The following is a 19,829-nucleotide window of genomic DNA, read 5'->3' on the forward strand; positions in this document are numbered from 1 at the left end:
GTCCAGGGGTCAGGATGGCCTGGCTGAGTGCCCGCAGCCTCACTGGGAGCCTGGAAGGGTGACGTCAGGGGTCAGGACGGCCTGTGTGAGTGCCTGCAGCCTCACTGAGAGCCTGGAGGGGTGACATCCAGGGGTCAAGACGGCCTGGCTGAGTGCCCACAACCTCACTGAGAGCCTGGAGGGGTGACATCAGGGGTTAGGACGGCCTGGCTGAGTGCCCATAGCCTCACTGAGGGCTGGAGGGGTGACGTCAGGGGTCAGGACGGCCTGGGTGAGTGCCCGCAGCCTCACTGAGGGCTGGAGGGGTGATGTCAGGGGTCAGGACGGCCTGGCTGAGTGCCCGCAGCCTCACTGAGGGCTGGAGGGGTGACGTCAGGGGTCAGGACGGCCTGTGTGAGTGCCCGCAGCCTCACTGAGAGCCTGGAGGGGTGACATCCAGGGGTCAAGACGGCCTGGCTGAGTGCCCACAACCTCACTGAGAGCCTGGAGGGGTGACATCAGGGGTTAGGACGGCCTGGCTGAGTGCCCATAGCCTCACTGAGGGCTGGAGGGGTGATGTCAGGGGTCAGGACGGCCTGGGTGAGTGCCCGCAGCCTCACTGAGGGCTGGAGGGGTGACATCAGGGGTCAGGACGGCCTGGCTGAGTGCCCATAGCCTCACTGAGGGCTGGAGGGGTGACGTCAGGGGTCAGGACGGCCTGGCTGAGTGCCTGCGACCTCACTGAGAGCCTGGAACGACTCCGGCTGTCTCTGAGCCAGCAGCTCTGGGGTTGGTCAGGCCCAGGCTGCTCTCCAAGTTGTAGATGACAGAGACTCTGGAACCTGCAGGCTGGGAAGGGCCTTTGTAGACTCTGCACGTGACATGCAGCGCAGTGGCTGCTGGCGTCCCAGCTCACAGCCCACACAGGAGTTCCTGCAGCACGCCACACCCGACACTGAAGAATCCGACCATCCAACATGCGTTTACCTGTAGCTATGTTTAGTGTAACAAAACCTGGGTCGGGATGGTCCCCTGGAGGAAGAGAAGGCAGCCTGCTCCGGTGTTCTTACCTGGAAACTGCCATGGACAGAGGAGTCTGGCGGGCCAGAGTCCATGGGGTCGCAGAGTCAGACGCAGCTGAGTGAGCCCATCCGCCCCATCGCCCGTTCCCTGCAGTGGCACGCCTCGTGTCTGTCATTCCCGCCACTTTGCTCAAAGCCTGCTAACCGGAAGCTGTCAGTGCTGGGTGGCGGCCTCCCGGGGGTGGCTTGAGTTTGTCCACTTCATCGTTGCGCCGAGAAAGCCAGGTACTAGGACTGATCCTCATTCAGAAAGCAACCAGAAGTGCCAACGATCTGGCAGACTGAAGGAAAGCAGGAGCCTGAGGCATGAGGGACACTGACGTTGGCCTTCGTCTTCAGAGGATGCGCCTGAACTTTAACACCCATGACCCTGGAGACTGTGGAGGGCAGGAGCAAGACCCAGGGTGGGACTAACCCAGAGGGCGGCGAGGACCCACACAGGCCGCCGGGGCCACCCCAGAGCCACGGGGCGACGCGGCCCCCATCCACTCGGTCTGAGCCCGCGTGGTCACCAGGTGTGAGGGTGGCGCGGAGCACGCCCAGCCCCGAGGGAGCATCCGTCCGCCTGCACGCCACCTGCTGGCCGCAAACCCAAAGTACGCATCTCATTTTAAACTGGAGCCCCAACTGGGTGGGCTTCCAGAAGGAAGTGCAAATCCCTGGAGGAACGCTGCTGTTTCTCTGTCCTCAAAGCAGTCCCATAGTTAAAACCTCCAGAAATAGGAATTTCAGAACATGCTGGAAAATAAGACACCACGAGAAAGGTTGCCTGCAAGCACGGTCAGAATGAAACCTCGGACGCTGACTAGGAGAATTCTTAGTGAGCCCAAGAATCTTAGTCCGTTTAGAGGAATACAAAAGGAAGTTAATACAACCTGAAGATCAAGAGTCTTAATAATGACCAAAGATACTTCTTAAAATGAAAAATACAATTATAGAAATTTTAAACACAGGAGGTGAGTTTAACAACCGATTAAATCTAATTGAAGAGGGGATTAGGAAACTAAAAGATAGAACTGACTGAATTATCCAGAATGCAGCCTAGAGAGAGGGAAAGAAATGGAAAACATGTAAAGAAAAGGAAAAGGTAAGTATTCTTGGCAGAAAGTCTTTTATGTACTTACTAGGAGTTCCAGAAGAGAGGAGAAAGTGATCAAGCTTTACTGTTTGAAGATATAACGGCTAAAGAATCCCGTCACTGATGGAAGACGCGCGTCCTCAGATTCAAGAAGTCTAGCGGAGTGAAGACAATTCCACGTGCAGATTCGTAACAGAGAAACTGCAGGACATCTGAGACAAAGAGCAGATCTGAACAGTAGCCAAGGAGAAAGGAAAGCAAGGCAGGGAGGAGAGAGAATTCAATCTGCGGCTGATCTCTCAGCAGCTGAAAGGAGACTGGATGCCAGAAGTGTAATGTCTATATTGCTGGAGGGAAATCGCTGTCCACCTAGAACTGTACCGGACGGACTCAGACGGTAAAGAATCCGCCTGCAATGCGGGAGACCTGGGTTCGATCCCTGGGTTGGGAAGGTCCCCTGGGGAAGGGAACAGCTACCCACTCCAGTATTCTAGCCTGGAGAATCCCATGGACAGAGGAGCCTGGTGAGCCATGGGCTGGCAAAGAGTCGGACACCACTGAGCAACTTTCACTTTCACTTTAGAACTGTACCAAGAGGAAGTGTCTTTCAAAAATGAGGGCTTACAAGAAAATGTGCTGAACAAAGATACTTTTTTTAAAAAAAAAAGACTATGTCACCGAGATTCTCATTTAAGTTAATTCTAAAAGATTTCCACAAGCAAAAGAAGATAACTGCATGAGGAAGACTTCAGGGGCAGAAGGGCTGATGAGCAAAGGAAACAGTGGATGTGGGAAGGCAGCTAAATGAAGAACGCCCTCTGGAATCACAGAGGAGCGGAATCGCAGGCGTGAGAGCAGCGGTGTCTGAGCTGCGTGAGGGCGCCTGGGTAGACTGCTCTAGGGCCTTTGTCAAGTTCAGGGAGCGCACAGGCCTTTAGGGGCAGGAGCATTTGCTCCTGTGGGCAACAGTCTCTGCGAGACCACTGAAGGATGGAGACAGGGAGTAGGACCCTCAAACAGAAAGACAGCAGAGGGTGCTGGGGTAAACTCAGACGCGTCAGCAATCACAATAAAGGTGAGCAAGCCAGAGTTCAGTGAAAGAGATAGAAGAAGCAGAGGCCTACAGACTGGGAAGGTAGATATAAATTAAATACATATATATATATATATAGAAGCAGAGGTCTACAGACTAGAAAGATAGATATAAATTAAATATGTATATATATATGCATGTTGTTTTTGAAGCATAGGTAAAAATACACAAAAGATACATACATACATACGTATGCACACACACACACACACCCCTTTGGGGCTTCCCGGGAGACTCAGCAGTAAAGAACCTGCCTGCCAGTGCAGGGACAGGGAGATGCGGCTTCAGTCCCTGGGTAGGGAAGATCCCCTGGAGAAGGAAACAGCAACCCTCTCCAGGATTCCTACCTCAGAAACTCCATGGGCAGAAGAGCCTGCTGGGCTACACAGTCCATGGGGTTGCAAAGAGTCAGACACGTCTTAGCAACTAAATAATAAATACAGCAAGAAAGAGAGAGAAATAATATATATCAACATACAAATTTTAAAGCTATAATGCTTAATAATGCATAATAGAAATACCAAAGTATATTTTAATACCTGGGAGTTTGCATTTAAATCTGCAAGTTGAGGGAAATTTACTGTTTTAACTGTGTTAGAAAAGAAAGAAGAATTAAATAACTGAGTTTTTAATTTAAGAAGTTAGAAAAAAGAACAACAGAATAAACCCAAGTAAAGTGGAAGGAATGAAATAATAAAGATAGAAGCAGAAATGACTGAAATAGAGAACAAATATAAAACGGAGATATAAAATATAAAAAAATTTTTATAAAAAGCAGAAGTATTTCTTTTGGGGGAAAAACTGATAAAATCTCCATTGTAGATGGTCAATATGAAAGAAAGCAAAAACTATACTGGGAGGCTTCCCTTGTGGCTCAGCTGGTAAAGAATCTGCCTGCAATCTGGGAGACCTGGGTTCGATCCCTGGGTTGGGAAGATCCCCTGGAGAAGGGAAAGGCTACCCACTCCGGTATTCTGGCCTGGAGAATCCCACGGACTGTTTAGTCCATGGGGTCACAAAGAGTCAGACATGACTGAGCGACTGTCACTTCCAACTTCATATTGGGAGTCAAAAGTGGAACGTAGCTACAGACGCTTTACTGTATGAAAGGTGAGCAAGAGGGTGAACAGGGTTGTGACTGTTTATTCGAAAATTCAGATACCATGACCAAAATGAAGAAATAGAAAGGCTGTGTGCTGTCACCCTGCTTATTTAACTTAATATACAGAGTACACCATGCGAAATGCCTGTCTGGGTGAATCACAAGCTGGAATCAAGATGTTTACCTACTAACTTAATTTCTTCTTTGGTTATAGGATTGTTCTTGTTCAGTTGCTAAGTCGTGTCTGACTCTTAGAAACCCCATGGACTGCAGCATGCCAGGCTCCTCTGTCCTTCACTATCTCCTGAAGTTTGCTCAAATTAATGTTCATTGAGTCAGTGATGCCATCCAACCCTCTCATCCTCTGCTGTCCCCTTCTCCTCCTGCCTTCAATCTTTCCCAGCATCAGGGTCTTTTCCAGTGAGTCAGTTCTTCACATCAGGTGGCCAAAGTATTGGAGCTTCCGCATCAGCATCCTTCCAATGTATATTCAGGACTGATCTCCTTTAGGATAGACTGGTTTGTTCTTCCTGATGTCCAAGGGACTCTCAAGAGTCTTCTCCAGCACCACAATTACAAGCATCAATTCTTTGGTGCTCAGCCTTCTTTATGGTTCAAATCTCACATACATACATGGCTACTGGAAAAGCCATAGGTTTGATTAGACAGACCTTTGTTGGCAGTGTGATGTCTCTGCCTTTTAATATGCTGTCTAGGTTTGTCATAGCTTTCCTTCCAAGGAGTCTTAATTTCATGACTGCGGTCGCCATCCATAGTAATTTTGGAGACCAAGCACAGAAAATCTGTCACCAGTTTTTCCCTTTCCATTTGCCATGAAGTGATAGGACCGGATGCCATGATCTTACTTTTTTGAATGTTCAGTTTCAAGCCAGCTTTTCCACTCTCCTCTTTCACCCTCATCAAGAGGCTCTTTAGTTCCTCTTTGATTTCTGCCATTAGGGTGGTATCATCTGCATATCTGAGGTTGATGTTTCTCCCAGCAATCTTGATTCCTCTGTCATTCCACTATCTCCTGGAGTTTGCTCAAACTCATGTCCATTGAGTCTGTGATGCCATCTTATCATCTCATCCTCTGTCGTCCCCTTCTCCTCCTGCCTTCAGTCTTTCCCAGCATCAGGGTCTCTTCCAGTGAGTCAGCTCTTCACATCAGGTGGCCAAAGTATTGGAGTTTCAGCTTCAGCATCAGTCCTTCCAATGAATATTCAGGGTTGATTTCCTTTAGGATGGACTGGTTTGATCTTCCTGCAGTCCAAGGGACTCTCAAGAGTCTTCTCCAGCATCACAGTTGGGAAACATCAGTTCTTTGTCGCTCAGCCTTCTTTATGGTCCAACTCTCACGTTGGTACTTGGCTACTGGAAAAACCATAGCTTCGACTATACAGACCTTTGTGTAATAATTTAAAGACATACACTTCCTAAATTGTAGCATATTTATTTACAAATGAATTTTCTTCCCTTTGTTTCGCAAAATCACTGATAACATTGTTTAAAAAAGATTTTCACAAAATCTATGCACTTCCCAGGCGGTCCAGTGGCTGACTCCACGCTCCCAGTGCAGGGGCCCTGAGTTCAACCCCTGCTCAGGGAACCAGACCGCGTGCGCCACAACTAAAGGGCTTGCATGTCACAAGACCCGTTGCAGCCAAATAAGTGAGAGACAGCAAAAATCATTTTCAAAAAGTCTGTGCGTTTCAACAGAAATAATCCAGCTGTAATTGCACACATTGTATAAAATGTGAAACTGTTTTCATCAAAAATATAAGATACATGTGAAATTGCAAATTAAAATTATGTCCCTTCAAGAAGACATTTTAAAAAGTTAAAATGAACTATTAGAGTTATAAAATAAAATGAATTAATAAGTAACAAAGCTTTAAATCTAAAGTGTTTAAATAAAGCTGAAGTTTTATCCTGTTTTTGAAACTGTAATCAAATTATAGTCATTTTTTATAAAAATAAAGTGTGTGCAGTTCAACTTCAATATCCATCTAGTTGCCAGTATGATGAGCCAGGGACATGATGTGTGACGTTCCACCCAGACGGACAAACAGAGAAACCGATAGATGTCCTTCTGGTTGCAAAACGCTTCTCAGCCACGCAGACTGCGTGATGGTCCGCAGGGACCTGCAGAACTTGCAGAACCGCAAACCAAGATGCTGGGAAACGGGAGAGCAGGCTCAGCCCCACAGGCAGGAAGCCTTTGCTTTCTGGCTGAGGGCAGGATGGACAAGTTAATTAATGTGTGTCTTCTCCACCTGGCTCTCTTTCTTGACATGCAGACCCTCCCCAGCTTGAAGGCTTGTGGGGTTGGGATGAGCAGACCGGACAAGCAGGGTGTGGCCCCTCCCCAGGCCTGCAGCTTGGCCAGATGGCCCCTGCTGACGGCCCGAACCTGTGCTCGTGCCCTGCAGGGGGACCCCCCCGACAGGGCCGGGCCTCCACGCGTCCTCAGGCAGGCGACTCGCAGCTCCCCTGGGGCCTGGGGGGACTGCTGCTCATCTGGGCCCCCTGCTCAGAGCCGAGGGGGAGGCCAGGCTTCCAGAACTGTGGCATCAACTTTCCTACCAATCCGCCCCCTTCCCAGGCCTGCTTTGCCCAACAAGTTCTGAGCAGCTGGCATCTCTAAGGAAAGGTCCAGTCCCTCCCTGGGCTGCTGACCAGAGGCCGTGCCGATTTCAGCAAGGCTGGTCCCGGGGCGATGGGTCCGGTCAGTGTCCCAGATGCTCTGGGCTGTTCACTTCTGCAGAGGTTGCTGGTGGGAGCCGGTGCAGAGGGACGCGTGTCTCCTCGGGCAGACGAGCACAGGCGTGCGGATCCGCACCCGAGGGGCGGCACCTCCGTCTCTGCCAGAAGCCGGCTCCACGCCTTCCTGCAGCGGTGGGTCCCCCGTGTCCGCCCGCCGCCCAGCCCCGCTCCCCGCCTCCCGCTTTCTAATGGGCACGGCCATTAAGTTGTCCCTGTAGCAATTCAGATCACAGAAGAGACTTCTGCACATCCTTTCAGGTTAGAATCACGAGGATAAAGAAGGAGGCAAAATTATTCCACTGTAGCTACGGGCTTAATTATATGGAATGCTGCATAAATTGTCAAGTACGAAGAATTATTCTGATAAATTAAAATACTAATTAAATAGGCTATTGCGGAGTTTTGAGAACATTGTGGGGTTCTGCTCCTCCAGGTAATTTGCATATCCTTCATCTAGTGAATTTAATTTTAAAGGGCTTCTTTTTGTGTTTGGAAACGCTTTTTGTCTCCTGTGAAGATAAGAATGGGCTTTATGCATTGTTCTCGCCTTTATTAAAGCAGCGTCTCCCGGAGTCTCTGCATCCTGGCCTGCTGGCGCTCACGCCCACCAGCTCAGGGTCCACGTTTGGGCATAAAAATAACCCGGAGCCGACAGCCAGCAGAAAATCCAGGCCCAGCAGGGCTCCTCTGTCCCCTCGAAAGGTTCCAGCCCTGCCTGGGAGTGGAGATGAGCTCCACGTCCCGTGGAGGGTGAAACTCATCTCCCTTGTGTCTCCAGGGGGTGCTGGGCAGAGGGCACACAGGGGTCGGTGCCCGGGAGCCAGGTCTGGACGCCTGACGGAGCTCAGGGCACACGTCTGGGTGAGGGACACGATGCATGAACATGCGAGGTCCCCTCCACTTGGCAGAAGGGACGCATGAGGCGAAGTCCATGCAGCTGGGCCAGGGAGCCTTGGAGCAAGTGGACACAGCGGTGGCTGTCTAAGAACAGCGTGGGGAGGACTCGGGATGGCTGAGACTTGCAGAGCATGCTGAAGACCCGCAGACCACTGGTCCTTTCAGATCAGCGTGAGCTACAATAAATGGATGTAAATAAACAACCACAAAAGGGCTCAGCCTAATACAAACTGTACCGTTCACACAGGCTGGAATAAAGGGACCATCCCAGAGTGTGTGTGTGCGGCTGCCATCCCCACCGGTGAGAAATTTTAAAAGGGAGACAGGCTTTGTTGAAAAGGAGTTGATGCCCAAGACTGAGAAGGTCACACAAGAGCCTGAGACTTGGAGAAGAGCGTTTAGGTCCCATAGACGCACACGTTCCAGCCGCCGAGGGGACACACATGTGCCCAGAAACCGCACTGTCTCCTGGGAGGTTTCTCGGCTGAGAGCGGGAAGGCAGGGACCCTGGGGGGCTCTCGGAAGACCCCCACTCCAGGCAGCGCCTTGGGGCACTGCTGCTCTCTGGCTGAGGATGGAGGTGGGCTGGAGGTGGACCCGGAGTCGAACTCAAGGCAGCATGATTTGGGACTCTAGCTCAAGTCGTTCGGAGAAGGTGCCCGTGGCCTCCGGAGGCCCCCGTGAGCATCCCAGCAAAGGCTCCACATGTTCTTCGAGAAAGAGCCTGTCGGGAAGCGGGGTGGGCAGCCTCAGGAGGACACTGGTGGCTCGTGCTGTTCTTGGACAACGTGACAGTAGTGGATGGTGTGGGGTGTTTGGGGCAGACTCACCACGTGCTGAACCACGGCTGCCGCAGAGCAGAGTCTGTGGGTCACGTGAAGCTGAGCGAAGGTGGCTGGTCCTCCCGCAGGGTGTGCCTCAGGGTGCACCTGGTCCTGCGTGCACGTGCGTACCCGTGTGTGTGTGTGTGTGTGCTGTTCACGCACACGTGCGGTGATTGGGACGAGGCCCACTTACGGAGGGCTGTTAACACCCCGCGGCACCTGAGGACCACAGCAGGCTCGAAGGGCGGAGCAGACTCTGCAAATCGGATGAGAACAGGGGCAGACGTGCGTCTTGACCCGGGAGGCAGAGACGGGCCCCTGCGCTGCCGACCCGTCTCCCCTGCAGAGCAGGGGGCGCTCCTGGGGCTTCTCTGGGTGGTAATGGAATGTCCGGGGAGGCGGGGATCCCTCCGGCCGATGCTGGAGGGACTAGGCCGTGTCCAGCCCCTCCCAGCAGACCCTGGATGTTCCGACTGCCTGCAGGACGCACCGGCCCCAGCATTTTGTCTGTCCCACCTGTTTGGTTTTTCAGGGACAGCCCCCATGAGTGCTGTGTCAGTTCCCAGTGAAAATCCTTTAGCAGACCCAGCCCCTTGTCAGCACGAGGCTGAGTCCCCAGGCTCCCTGGCTGGCCCCCTGAGAGGCGGGCAGCTGGGGAAGCCCTCCGCGGGCACACTTGAGGATGGCGAGTGATCCTTGGCGGCTGAGCCTCAGGAGTCCCTCCGGCAGGTGTGCGGACGCCTGGCTGGGTACTCGCAGCCTCCCTGCTCGCTGGCTGTTCACCCTGCGCCTGGAATGCCTGTCCGTCCTCTGCAGCGATGGCGGAGCACATTTAATTCCATCTTTAGTGCTTTGTGTCCTCAGCCTATTGAAGACTCACTATTATCCCCCCAAAGTAGCCTGTCATTCAGTAAAATGCCTCCTTTGTTCGCAGGAGAACATTAAAATCAATTGCTTTATACCCTATCTCTTAAAGAATATCCTCCATTCAAGGCTTACCTTTGAGCCGCTGCCCCCTCACCACCCTGCCACCCTCTCCCCAGCTTAGAGCTTCTTCAAGTGCTGGTGCGGTAACCCCTGGGTTTGTGTCTGCCTCCCCCAGGGCTCCCATAATTACCTAAATGTAAGAAATAACATTCATTTGTTCAAAGGAAAACTTTCTGCCAGACAAGGAGAGGGCCCCGGAGGCTGGGGAGGTGGCTGTGGCAGGCTCTGTGTGTATCCCTCTGAAAGATATAATTCCATCACCTAAGATGCACGGAGGTGTTTCACAGTAAGAGTGAAAGTGATGGTTGTTTTGCTCTCTCATTCTGCATTAATCACAACTGCAATGCACTCTTCCTTCTTAGGCTTTGCGATAAAATTCTATTCCTCCTGGTTTTCATTTCCAAAATGACATGGGCTTTATCCGAAAGAATATTCCCGCAGAATCGTAAGCCAAGGTCAATTGCCTTGTGACACCCTCCCTCTCCAGGAGGTGGGGACCGCGCGCCTGCCGGGCTGGCGTCGGGATTAACTGGGCTTCATCTCCGGCAGCTAATTGTTTCCAGGACCCATTCCACTTGGTCTGATATGGAGGGTAATTCATTCTCTGAGAGTCTTGCTCATTCTAAGTCAGGAGCAAAGTAGGACGAGGGTAGTGCTGGAGGTGGGTCTTCACAGGATGTTCTGCCAGGGGTAGGAGCCAGAGGGGGTAGACAGCTCCAGGAGCGGGTGAGGAAGGCTCAGTCGGGCCCCCGGCTGGTGAGTCTGTCTGTGAACACAAGCCTTGGGACCAGAACCTACTTCCCAGTACACATCTGCAACCCGCCTGTCGTTCAAACCAAGACTCCGGGCGGCACGCCTGCCTCCCGTCTCTCGCCCAGGCTCCATAAGGATGCTGTGAATTTCCTAAGATGATGGTTTGTGGGAGGGACCCACATCCTGCCCTGGGTGGGGAGCCCCCTGCCCGGGTCTCCACGCCAGGCTCCTCCACAGCTAACCGTCCACAGCTAACCAGGCAGGCAGTGACCACGGGGCTGGGTGGTAGGGGGTGCTCAGGTGTCTGGAGAACGCGCTTCTCTCCTCGCTGACCTCTTGCCTCTCCATCTCTCCCGCAGCTGACAACAGAGACAAACTGCAGACCATGTCTGGGCTGAGAGTTCTTCAGGCCGGAGTCGGCTCGGTGAGTGACTGCGCGGCCGGGGGCCTGGCAGGCCCTGGCCGGGGCCGGAGCGGGGGCCAGGCTGGTCCTCCGGTGGCGCGGGCGGTGCTCACGCGTGGTGCCCGGCTTGTGTGACGCTGTTTGGTTGCCTTTGAAACTGTGCTCGGTATCTCCCTCGAGAAAATGCTGGAGCCTCTGGGAGCGCGATCTCCCTTCTTCCAGTGACACCGGTGTGAGGTCTGCAGCGGGAAAGTTGTTCTCTTCTTCCCGCGGGAGGGGCCCTTCCATCTCCCTAGTTACAGACCCCGTGGGGCGGAGCGGAGAGAGCAGGGCGCCTGCGCGTAGACGTGACACCCTCGGAGGCGTCGAGTCCCAGCATCGCTGCGCCGGCCACATAAGTAGGCACTCGACTGAGTCCTCCATCAGCAATTAGAGCCGAAGGCACTCAGCCCCGGAGCCCTGGCGCGGGCCGAGCGGATCGCGGGCAGTTAATGAAACGTGCGCTGTGCGCCGCGGATGCACCGCCCTGGGGTGCTTGTCCCCATCATGAGTCAGCGGGCCTGGAGCCAGTCTGTGCGCGCGCATCTGAAATCCCTGATTTCACGCCCGCCGTGACAGTAATTAACCGTTAAGGGCGCTTATTTACCCGCTCCTGGCTCAGGGCGAGATGCCTCCACGTGGCCACTCCAAGGCCCACCGGAGCCCTGGCTCTTGAAATAAGAACGTATTTAGCAGCTGCTTCGGCACAGAGGCAGGCTCTGTGCTCCACAGACACCAGGCAGGGCACCTTGCGGGGGGCCTGCGTCGAAGCTCCTGTGTCCCCAACCTTGGCAATTGGTGACGGGGAGGGGACGCCCGGGGTCTGTGGGCCCCCAAAACCATCTATAACCCTCGGGGGTGCAGTGACCACTGGCCGGAAGGCAGAGGGTTCAGAGGATCCAGGCACAGATGGAAGGTTCTGGTCCGCGGCTCCCAGCCTCTGCAGGGTGTCCTTCCTGCAGGAGGCGCCTGGTGCCCAGTGGTGGAGCGGACCCAGACCGACTCTGGCGAGGGCCCTGAGCATCAGGGGTCAGAGGCGGCTCAGGCCCTGGGCCCCTCCCTCCTGTGCGGTGGCAGAGCGTGTTCCTTGGAGATGGCAGACCGCCCTGGACAGGGGAGGGGAGGAAGGACCCAGGTCGGGGTGCGGAGCTGGGGGCTGCTGTGGTTCTGGGCGGCGGGGAGTTGGGGGTGGGGGTGTTGCGACTTTGCGGACTCCTCTGACTAGAGGTCGTAGGGACAGGTCTCGGAGGAGGGCGCTGACCACCGCCCCCTGCTCCTAGCCTGGCTGGGCACACATCCAGCTTGCACGCAGGGCCCCCTGTCTGTGATCTGACGCCTGTGTCACAGCTCGGAGACCTGCCCTGCCCCCTGGCCCCCGCCGCCCATGAACCCCGGGCCCCCCACACCCCACCCTGCCGTCGCGCTCCCCCGCATGGTCACTGCTCCCTGGCTCATCCTATTGGACAAACACGTGCACCAGCGTGTCCAGCTCATACGGTGAAAGCTCCCTGGACATGTCTCTCGGCACACTGGCCTTCTCGCCTCCCTGCCGCTCGCTGCCTCCTTCTTCCCAAAACCACCCCCAAATCTGCAAAGGCGTCTGGACTCCTAGCACCAGCAGGTCAGCATCTGCTCACTCCTGACACCCGGCCGCGCCCAGCCCCTAGCGTCCCCTGGATGGTTCACGTCTGCGGCCTCGGAGCTCAGTGGTCAGCAGCAGTGGTCACTGTCGTGAGCGTGGCCTCTGGTCCTCCTGGCCTGCCTGCCTGGCCTCCTTCTGAAGCCAGCTGCACTGAGGGATCTTCGTGTGGGGTCTGTATGTCCCCGGGGATCTCCCTGAGGCCACGACCCTTACGTCATCCTGTGACGATGACCCCACCTGGCCCATTCTCCACGCTCCAGGCATGCACAGACACCAGCCCTAACTTTCTGTCCTTGGAGACCAGCAAGGGGTCCCCGAGGCTGGGCGAAGCAAGGACCCTAAACCTCTCCCCACACACACACCTGGCCCTGCCCCGGACCCCAGCTCACGGCAGAAATTGGTGACACGCTTTCTGGGGACTGGGGGACCCCACGAGGGGAGCCTGAGTCTCTGGCGGCTTGTCTGCAGAGATGACAACCTACACTCAGAGAGGAGCCCCTGCCCACTTCTGGGTGCCCTTCCACTATCTGGCAGGGCTCCGGCCTGGACAGTGGGGGTGCAGGGCAGAGCAGACCCCAGCCCACAGCACTGCTCCTGCGTCTTCGTCCTTGCTTGCTTCCTCTGTGCTCCTCAAGCGGCCAGAAGCCTGACCTCACCCTCCCCAGGGGCAGGAAACAGCCACATCCCAGACCGCGTACTCCGTCCCAGGCTGAAGCATGGCCGCGGGCGGCTCTCCTCCCCAGGGTCTCCCCGAGTCGCCCGTGTCTTCCCGGGGCGCCGGGTCTCTGCGGCCACGGGGTGCTCTGAGCCCGGGTCTCAGGCCCCGTCCTTTTTCATCCTCAGAGGCAGTGCCGCCATCGCCTTTGCGGTTGTCAGGCCCCGAACCCAGGTCCCATAGTGGGAAGGGGGTGTGTGTGCGTGGGGTGGGCCCTGGATCTGGAAACGGGCGCAGGAGGGGCAAGTGGAGATATGTGTAAGAAGCTAGTCTTTCTTTTTCTAATTTTAATTGCCTTGTGCAGTGTTGAGCCTGATTTTGATGCTTCTGATTTTCCTTGAAATGTATTTGATATGAATGTCTCTGCTAATTCCTGACTCTGGAAAGTGGAGCAGAGTCTTGATTCCTAGAAATCTGCCATCATTTACGGGATGTCTCCCCAGTGCTGCTGATTCAACATGCGATGACAGATAGCGGAATTAACGCCTTTTAAGCTAAATGGAAATATCTCAAAACAAAATTTAAAGGCAATGAACAGATTAGAGGGGACGCACGCATTCCTGATAGACTGGTGGTGTTTTGACATTTTTCAAAATCTAGTTTCTGATGTCTTGAATGTCTTCATATTTTTTCCAGTGAATAAAGTCATGTTTTTTTCCAAAGGAAAATTATGATATTACCAAGAAAAATAAACTCAAACATTTGGAAGAAAAACCATCTAGATGACTGTCCCCAGGCCAGCATTTCTGTGAGAGTGGCTTGCGTGGTATATCTGAAATAAACCGGGGCTTCCTAGTTCTCTAGAGTGTCGTAAATGCAACACAATTAGCAATGTACCTGCCTGCGTTTCAGCGGGGCCCCGGTGCAGATGCCCTGGCATAGCTCTGGATGGCGGCCTTGGGGCAGAGCCAGGCAGGAGGGAGAGCTGCCTCCTCGCAGGTTGTGGGAAAAGGAGGGGTTCTCCCGCACCCCCTGAGGGCCCCTGCCCTGAAAGTTAAACTGACGAAGACGGGCACGCAGGAGCAGAGCGGCACGTTCACTTGATCTGTGTTTCCCAGGACACGTGGGGAGAGAAGCCCACATTCGTGGGTAGACCAGCTGCCTTCTGCTGAGTCGGGGGGCATGGGTGCGGACACCATGTGGGTCTCTGCAGAGGGCGTCTCTCCCAGAGGGTCTGGGCCTGCCTCAGGGAGAAGGCTGTGCGCGGCTGGAGCCGCCCTCGGCCACGGGGGCGTGTCGGGGGGCGTGTCCTGGTCCCCAACTCGTCGGTGAGAGGTCGCACGTGGTTTTGGGGGTGTCTCAGAGCCTGGGCTCGGGGAGCTCTGTGGGGCGGGGCAGGCGGCCATCTACCCCCCGGTTCAGCCCAGCTGCACTTTGCCCCCATCGGTCACCGTTCCGGCTCCTGGGTAAGATTTTTGTCCAGAGAAAGGATTCTGCGGCCAAGCGTGTGTCGGTCCCCGCAGACCCTGAGAGGCTGTGAAGCTGTGGTTGCACTCCTCCCCTGATGCCTTAACGTGGCTCAGCTGTGTGCTGCCTGTGCTGGCGGGTGTGTGCGGCTGCCCACAGTCATCACGGGAGGCCGAGCGGGTGGCATGGGGACACTCCACGGTCACTTGAGGGATGGTGTAGTTTCCCCCAGAAGCGCCCCCAGCCTTGCGTGTCTGTGGAAGCACGTGGCTGTTTCAGCGGCTGTTGGGAAAGCTCAGGGTGCGGGGAGCCTCTGAGAAGAACTGAGTGGTGCTCAGCGGCCAGAGAACGGCAGCCCGGGCAGCCCGGGGCACGGGGACCCTCGGGGTCGGGGGGTAGTGTTGAGCCGAGTCCCCAGGGACCCTGCGGCCAGTCCACTTGGACTTGGGGATGGATTGATGTTGACAGCCTTGCCAAGATGGGAAGAAGGCATGTGGGGCCAACCCCCTGCCCTGAGGGGACGGTGGGGACAGAGCCCCGTGTGGGCCTCAGGCCACGGGGAAGCTGTCACCCCCAGGGGTCACTTTTCACCTGTGGATGGAGTGGCACTTCATCATGCTTAGTAAATACCCGCAGGTATGCAGTCAGTACCCACAGGAGCATGGTCGGTACCCATAGGTGCATGGTCAGTACCCAAAGGTGCATGGTCAGTACCCACAGGTGTGCAGTTGATACCCACAGGTGCATGGTCAGTACCCACAGGTGATGGTCAGTACCCACAGGTGTGCAGTTGATACCCACAGGTGATGGTCAGTACCCACAGGTGCGTGGTCAGTACCCATAGGCGTGCAGTCGGTACCCACAGGTGCATGGTCGGTACTCACAGTGACAAGGTACTCGTGACAGAAATGCCTCATGGCTGTGCTGCCCAGGGACCGGCTCTCCAGGGGATAAATTCATGGTGATGCAGGAAGCCCCGTGGCAGCTGTGGGGGGTGGGGGACGTGGCAGAGGACCCTGGAGTGCAGAGCCTGCAGACGCGCTGGGGACGTCCCAGCGCTGATCTGAAGCCTCATCCTTGGACATGGCTTCAGAGGTGGCTGGCGGGTAATAGTCTCAGATCTTTAATAGAAATCATAAGTGCTAACAGTTCCACTTGACTCAGGAAGCTGCAGGACAGTGCGGATCTGACGCTTTAAGAAGGGCCTCACTCTCGGTGAGTCCTCACACCCCAGAAACTTATCTTATGAGGATAATGCACCAGGCAAGAAAATGAAGGGCTTCCCTTGTGGCTCAGCTGGTAAAGGATCCGCCTGCAACACGGGAGGCCTGGGTTCAGTCCCTGGGTCGGGAAGATCCCCTGGAGAAGGGATAGGCTACGCACTCCAGTATTCTGGCCTGGAGAATTCCATGGACTGTATAGGCCATGGAGTCACAAAGAGTAGGACACGACTGAACATCTTTTGCTAAGAAAATGAAAACGCAGAGCTTTGGAAATACCAAAACTGTCCTAAGTGTAAAACCCCAGGAAGGTCATTATGTCATATTATTTCATGAAGATTGTCACGACAGCTCTGAACCTGAGCGCAGCTGTGGAGACTGTGCCATGGACTTGGGCTGGGGCAGCACGTGCAGACGTGAGGTCACCCCTAGAATGGTGGGATCACAAGCCAGTTCTCTCCTTTTCCAAAATCTCGGTCAGTATCATTTGTAGCTTTTATTTTGACATCGTTGTAAAGTTACAGGAAGTTGCAAGGAGGGCCCAGTGAGGCCATGTATATGTACTCACCGGGCCCCCACCCCTCGGGCTGCACCCACGTCGCTGTAGGCTGAGAGTCAAACCAGGAGATGGGTATCAGTTCAACATGTGTGTCTGGAGAAGGAAATGGCAACCCACTCCAGTAATCTTGCCTGGAGAATTACATGGACGGAGGAGCCTGGCGGGCTACAGTCCATGGGGTTGCAGAGTCGGGCATGACTGAGCAACTATCACTCACTCAATGTGTGTGTAGGTATTCGTCATTTTATCTTTGATACCATTTCTTATAGTTCTAGTAAAGAAAAAGCTTGCAACCAAAGTAACTGAGAACATGTTTGCTTTTAAATAAGTGAGGACGCGAGGGGAAATGCCACCACGTGTGTGCTGAGTGCGGCTCCCAGCTTGCTGTGGAGGACATTCCAGGTAACTCGAGTCCTCACACACTCACATCTGTGGTGCTGTGTTAATACAGACACGTAGGCAGGACGCGGTAAGTGGTCACACGTGTCCCGGGTTTAGACCGAGGCCCGTGTTTGGAAACCCAAGGGGAAGCACCCTGCGGGTGTGTGGATGCAGAGGGCGGGAGCGGCCTGCAGGGACCGCAGCTGGGCCCGGGCAGGTGGGGAGCTGACAGGTGGCGCTGGCGGGTGGGTCTTGTGAGACGGGAGGAGCTGCAGGCTCCAGAGTGTGTGAAGCAGGAGCGGTCGCTTTGAGGATGAATGCTGACACAGATCAGACGGACACGCTGGAGCCGGCAGGCTGTCCCGCGTAGACTGTGCGCTGACTGAGGCGGCGCCGGCAGGCTGTCCCGCGTAGACTGTGCGCTGACTGAGGCGACGCTGGGTGTTGGACCCTGAAGACGTGAGGGCTGCTTGGCGGGGCCGCTCTCGCCCCCGCGGCTCCCCCTCCCTGTCCAGCTGTGACCAGAGGATGGAGGGTGGGCCCTGGCAGCCACCTGGGGCTCGGGCGTCCTGGGCTGCTGGGGGCCCTGCCCTGTGCCCGTCCTCGAGGGCTCTGGTTCCTCAGGTTATATTCTTGTGCCTGTCACTTAATTTTTATTCTAATCTGTGTTTCCAGACAGAGAAAGTTGATTTTTTTTCTTCAAGGTGTAAAATGTGCGTCATCCCAAGAAAGGCTTCTTTAGCCTTGTAAATATTCCTATTTATGTTTGAAAATCTGCATAAAACTGCGTTAGAACGTTTGCCGCGGTCTGTCCAGGCTGCCTGAGAATTCCAGTGCTAGGCTGAGGGGGCGGTGTCAGAGGTCAGAGTTCGGGGCGGTGTCAGAGGTCAGAGTTCGGGGTTGGCCACGTGGTCCCTTCCACGAGGACGGGTCCCCAGCTCTGCTGGCCGGGCCCCTCGGAGCTCAGCACAGCGTCCCCCACACAGCCTTAACCAGGGTTTCTCATACTGTTTTCTTATTTCTCAAAAGTGAAGAGACTCAGACAAAAATATGTTCAATATAATTAACGCACTTGACATGGTGGCAAACGTGAGTTCAGTGTGAGGCGGCGTCCTTTCCCTCCGCGGTGCTGTATACAGTCGCCATCACGTGGGCCCGCAGGGTCTTTTGAGTGCTTTCCGTGGTTTAAAGCAGGCGAGGTGCCTGTGATGAGGCAGTTGCCATGGTGACACACTCAGCTTTGATGCAGCGTCAGGGTAAACAGTCATGTAAGATGGAGTGCGTGTGGTCTGCCTGTGGCATCCCCCACCATCCCGGGCTGACATGTCAGCTGCGTTGCTATAGAAAGTGCCTGGTGTGTGTCTCCCTGCCAGGCCGCACTGTGGTCCAGCTGGGGCCGGGCGACCATCCCGCTGGGATGCGGGAGCAGGCACGTCTCATGGTCTGTGAGCCGGTTCAGGGTCCTCCTCCCCGGAGCCGGGCAGCCTGGATCAGAAGGCAGTGTTGATATCAAGCCGAGCTCTGCAGACGCTCGGAAGAGCCCCCGGAACGCGGTGTTCCAGAAGCCCGCTTCCTGTCCTCAGCCCTAGGACTTGGAATTGCCGAGAAGGCGCAAAGACCGCTGGAGGGGTCGTGCAGAGCACCCCAGCCTCGTTCAGGGCAGCGGCCGTGTGGCCAGGGGCAGCCCGCGAGAGACGAGTGTCCCTGGCGCCCACGCGCCCACCCTGCCAGGCAGAGGCAGATGACCCTCCGGGTGGGGAGCCGGGTGCGGGGGATTGAGGTCGGAAGCGCCCCTTCAGGCATCACCTCCAGAGGCTGAGCTTCGGTCCCTGAATCCAGCCTTGCCTTGAAATTAGAAATGTCTTGAGCTCCGCCTTTTAGCTGAAGAGCCCCTGAGGCTCCCGTCACTTGGAAATGTGTCCACTAGAGGGTCAGCCCCAGGCCTGGCTTCCGGTCTCCTGCCCACAGATGCGGGTCCTCCAGGGGCCTCCACACCCGCTGCCCCCCGAGTCCCCGCCCGAAATGCCGTGGGGGGGATGAGTCATGGGGGCATCACTTGGTGGGGTGACCTCCCTGAACTGCACTCCTCTGTAAAGGTTGTGTCCTGAAGTCCTGGGAGTCAGGATCCCGCTCTGTCCATCATGGGGGGACATGGGTCCCCCCGAGGCAGGCTTGTGGTGCTTGCCTCCTGCTGCCCACCCCCCCAGATCGGCGCTTTCACAGCCTCCCTCCCTCCCTGGGGATCACAGGGTTGGGGGTGGCGGGGAGCTGCTCTGAGTGGATGGCTGCTCTGCCGTGGGGGACCCGTCCCCTGCCTCTGACCCGCCCCCTCCAGGGTGCTCCCCAGGCTGTGCTGGGTCACGTGAGCTGAAGCCGGTCCCTCCTCTTCTGTGAGCTCTGGAGCGAAGCCGCCTGCGTCTCTACCACCGGTGCCTCCAGCTTGTGGTCTGACGCTCCGAGGCAGCTCAGTCACCCCTGGTCGGGGCAGAGTGACCGCGAGCCCAGGGCAGCAGGTGGACACCCGCCTGGGCACATTCAGTCTTTAACTGTGACCATCCCAGGCCGCGTCTCCATGGCAACAGGTGTGCAGCCCTTAATTGCTGATTTGAATACTTCCCCTCTGCTTTATCCGTGAGTTCAAAATAAAATAAAAAGCTGTGTTCACCCATATGAAGTTCACCCATATAATGTAATTAATAATTACGTTAATTAGTAATCAATGTAACACTACATATAATCAAACACCAAATTTAAAACAATCTCACGTCAAAACAGACATGCAGCCAGTGCCACGCTGGCGACCGCAGTGTGGGCCTGCTCTGTCGAGATGGCCCGCGGCTCCCCTGCAGTGAGGAGCGGACCCCATGCAGGCGTCCACCCAGGACGGGGCCCCTTCTCAGTG

The 19,829-nt window shown here is 55.4% G+C and overlaps 1 protein-coding gene across 3 annotated transcripts in view; it reads left to right on the forward strand.

Moving 5' to 3' along the window:
- Positions 1-19,829, forward strand: part of PTPRN2 (protein tyrosine phosphatase receptor type N2) — a 607,146-nt gene that overhangs the window by 351,862 nt on the left and 235,455 nt on the right. For all 3 annotated transcript variants that reach the window (XM_086394674.1, XM_086394675.1, XM_086394676.1), the window contains one exon: positions 10,921-10,985. In XM_086394674.1, the coding sequence (XP_086250800.1) occupies positions 10,921-10,985 (65 nt within the window). The remainder of the gene's footprint in view (positions 1-10,920; positions 10,986-19,829) is intronic.

Source organism: Bos grunniens, chromosome 4 (assembly GCF_055505025.1).
Source record: "Bos grunniens cultivar Pamir isolate PY7600 chromosome 4, Bosgru_T2T1.0, whole genome shotgun sequence".
NCBI classification, from domain to species: Eukaryota; Metazoa; Chordata; class Mammalia; order Artiodactyla; family Bovidae; genus Bos; species Bos grunniens.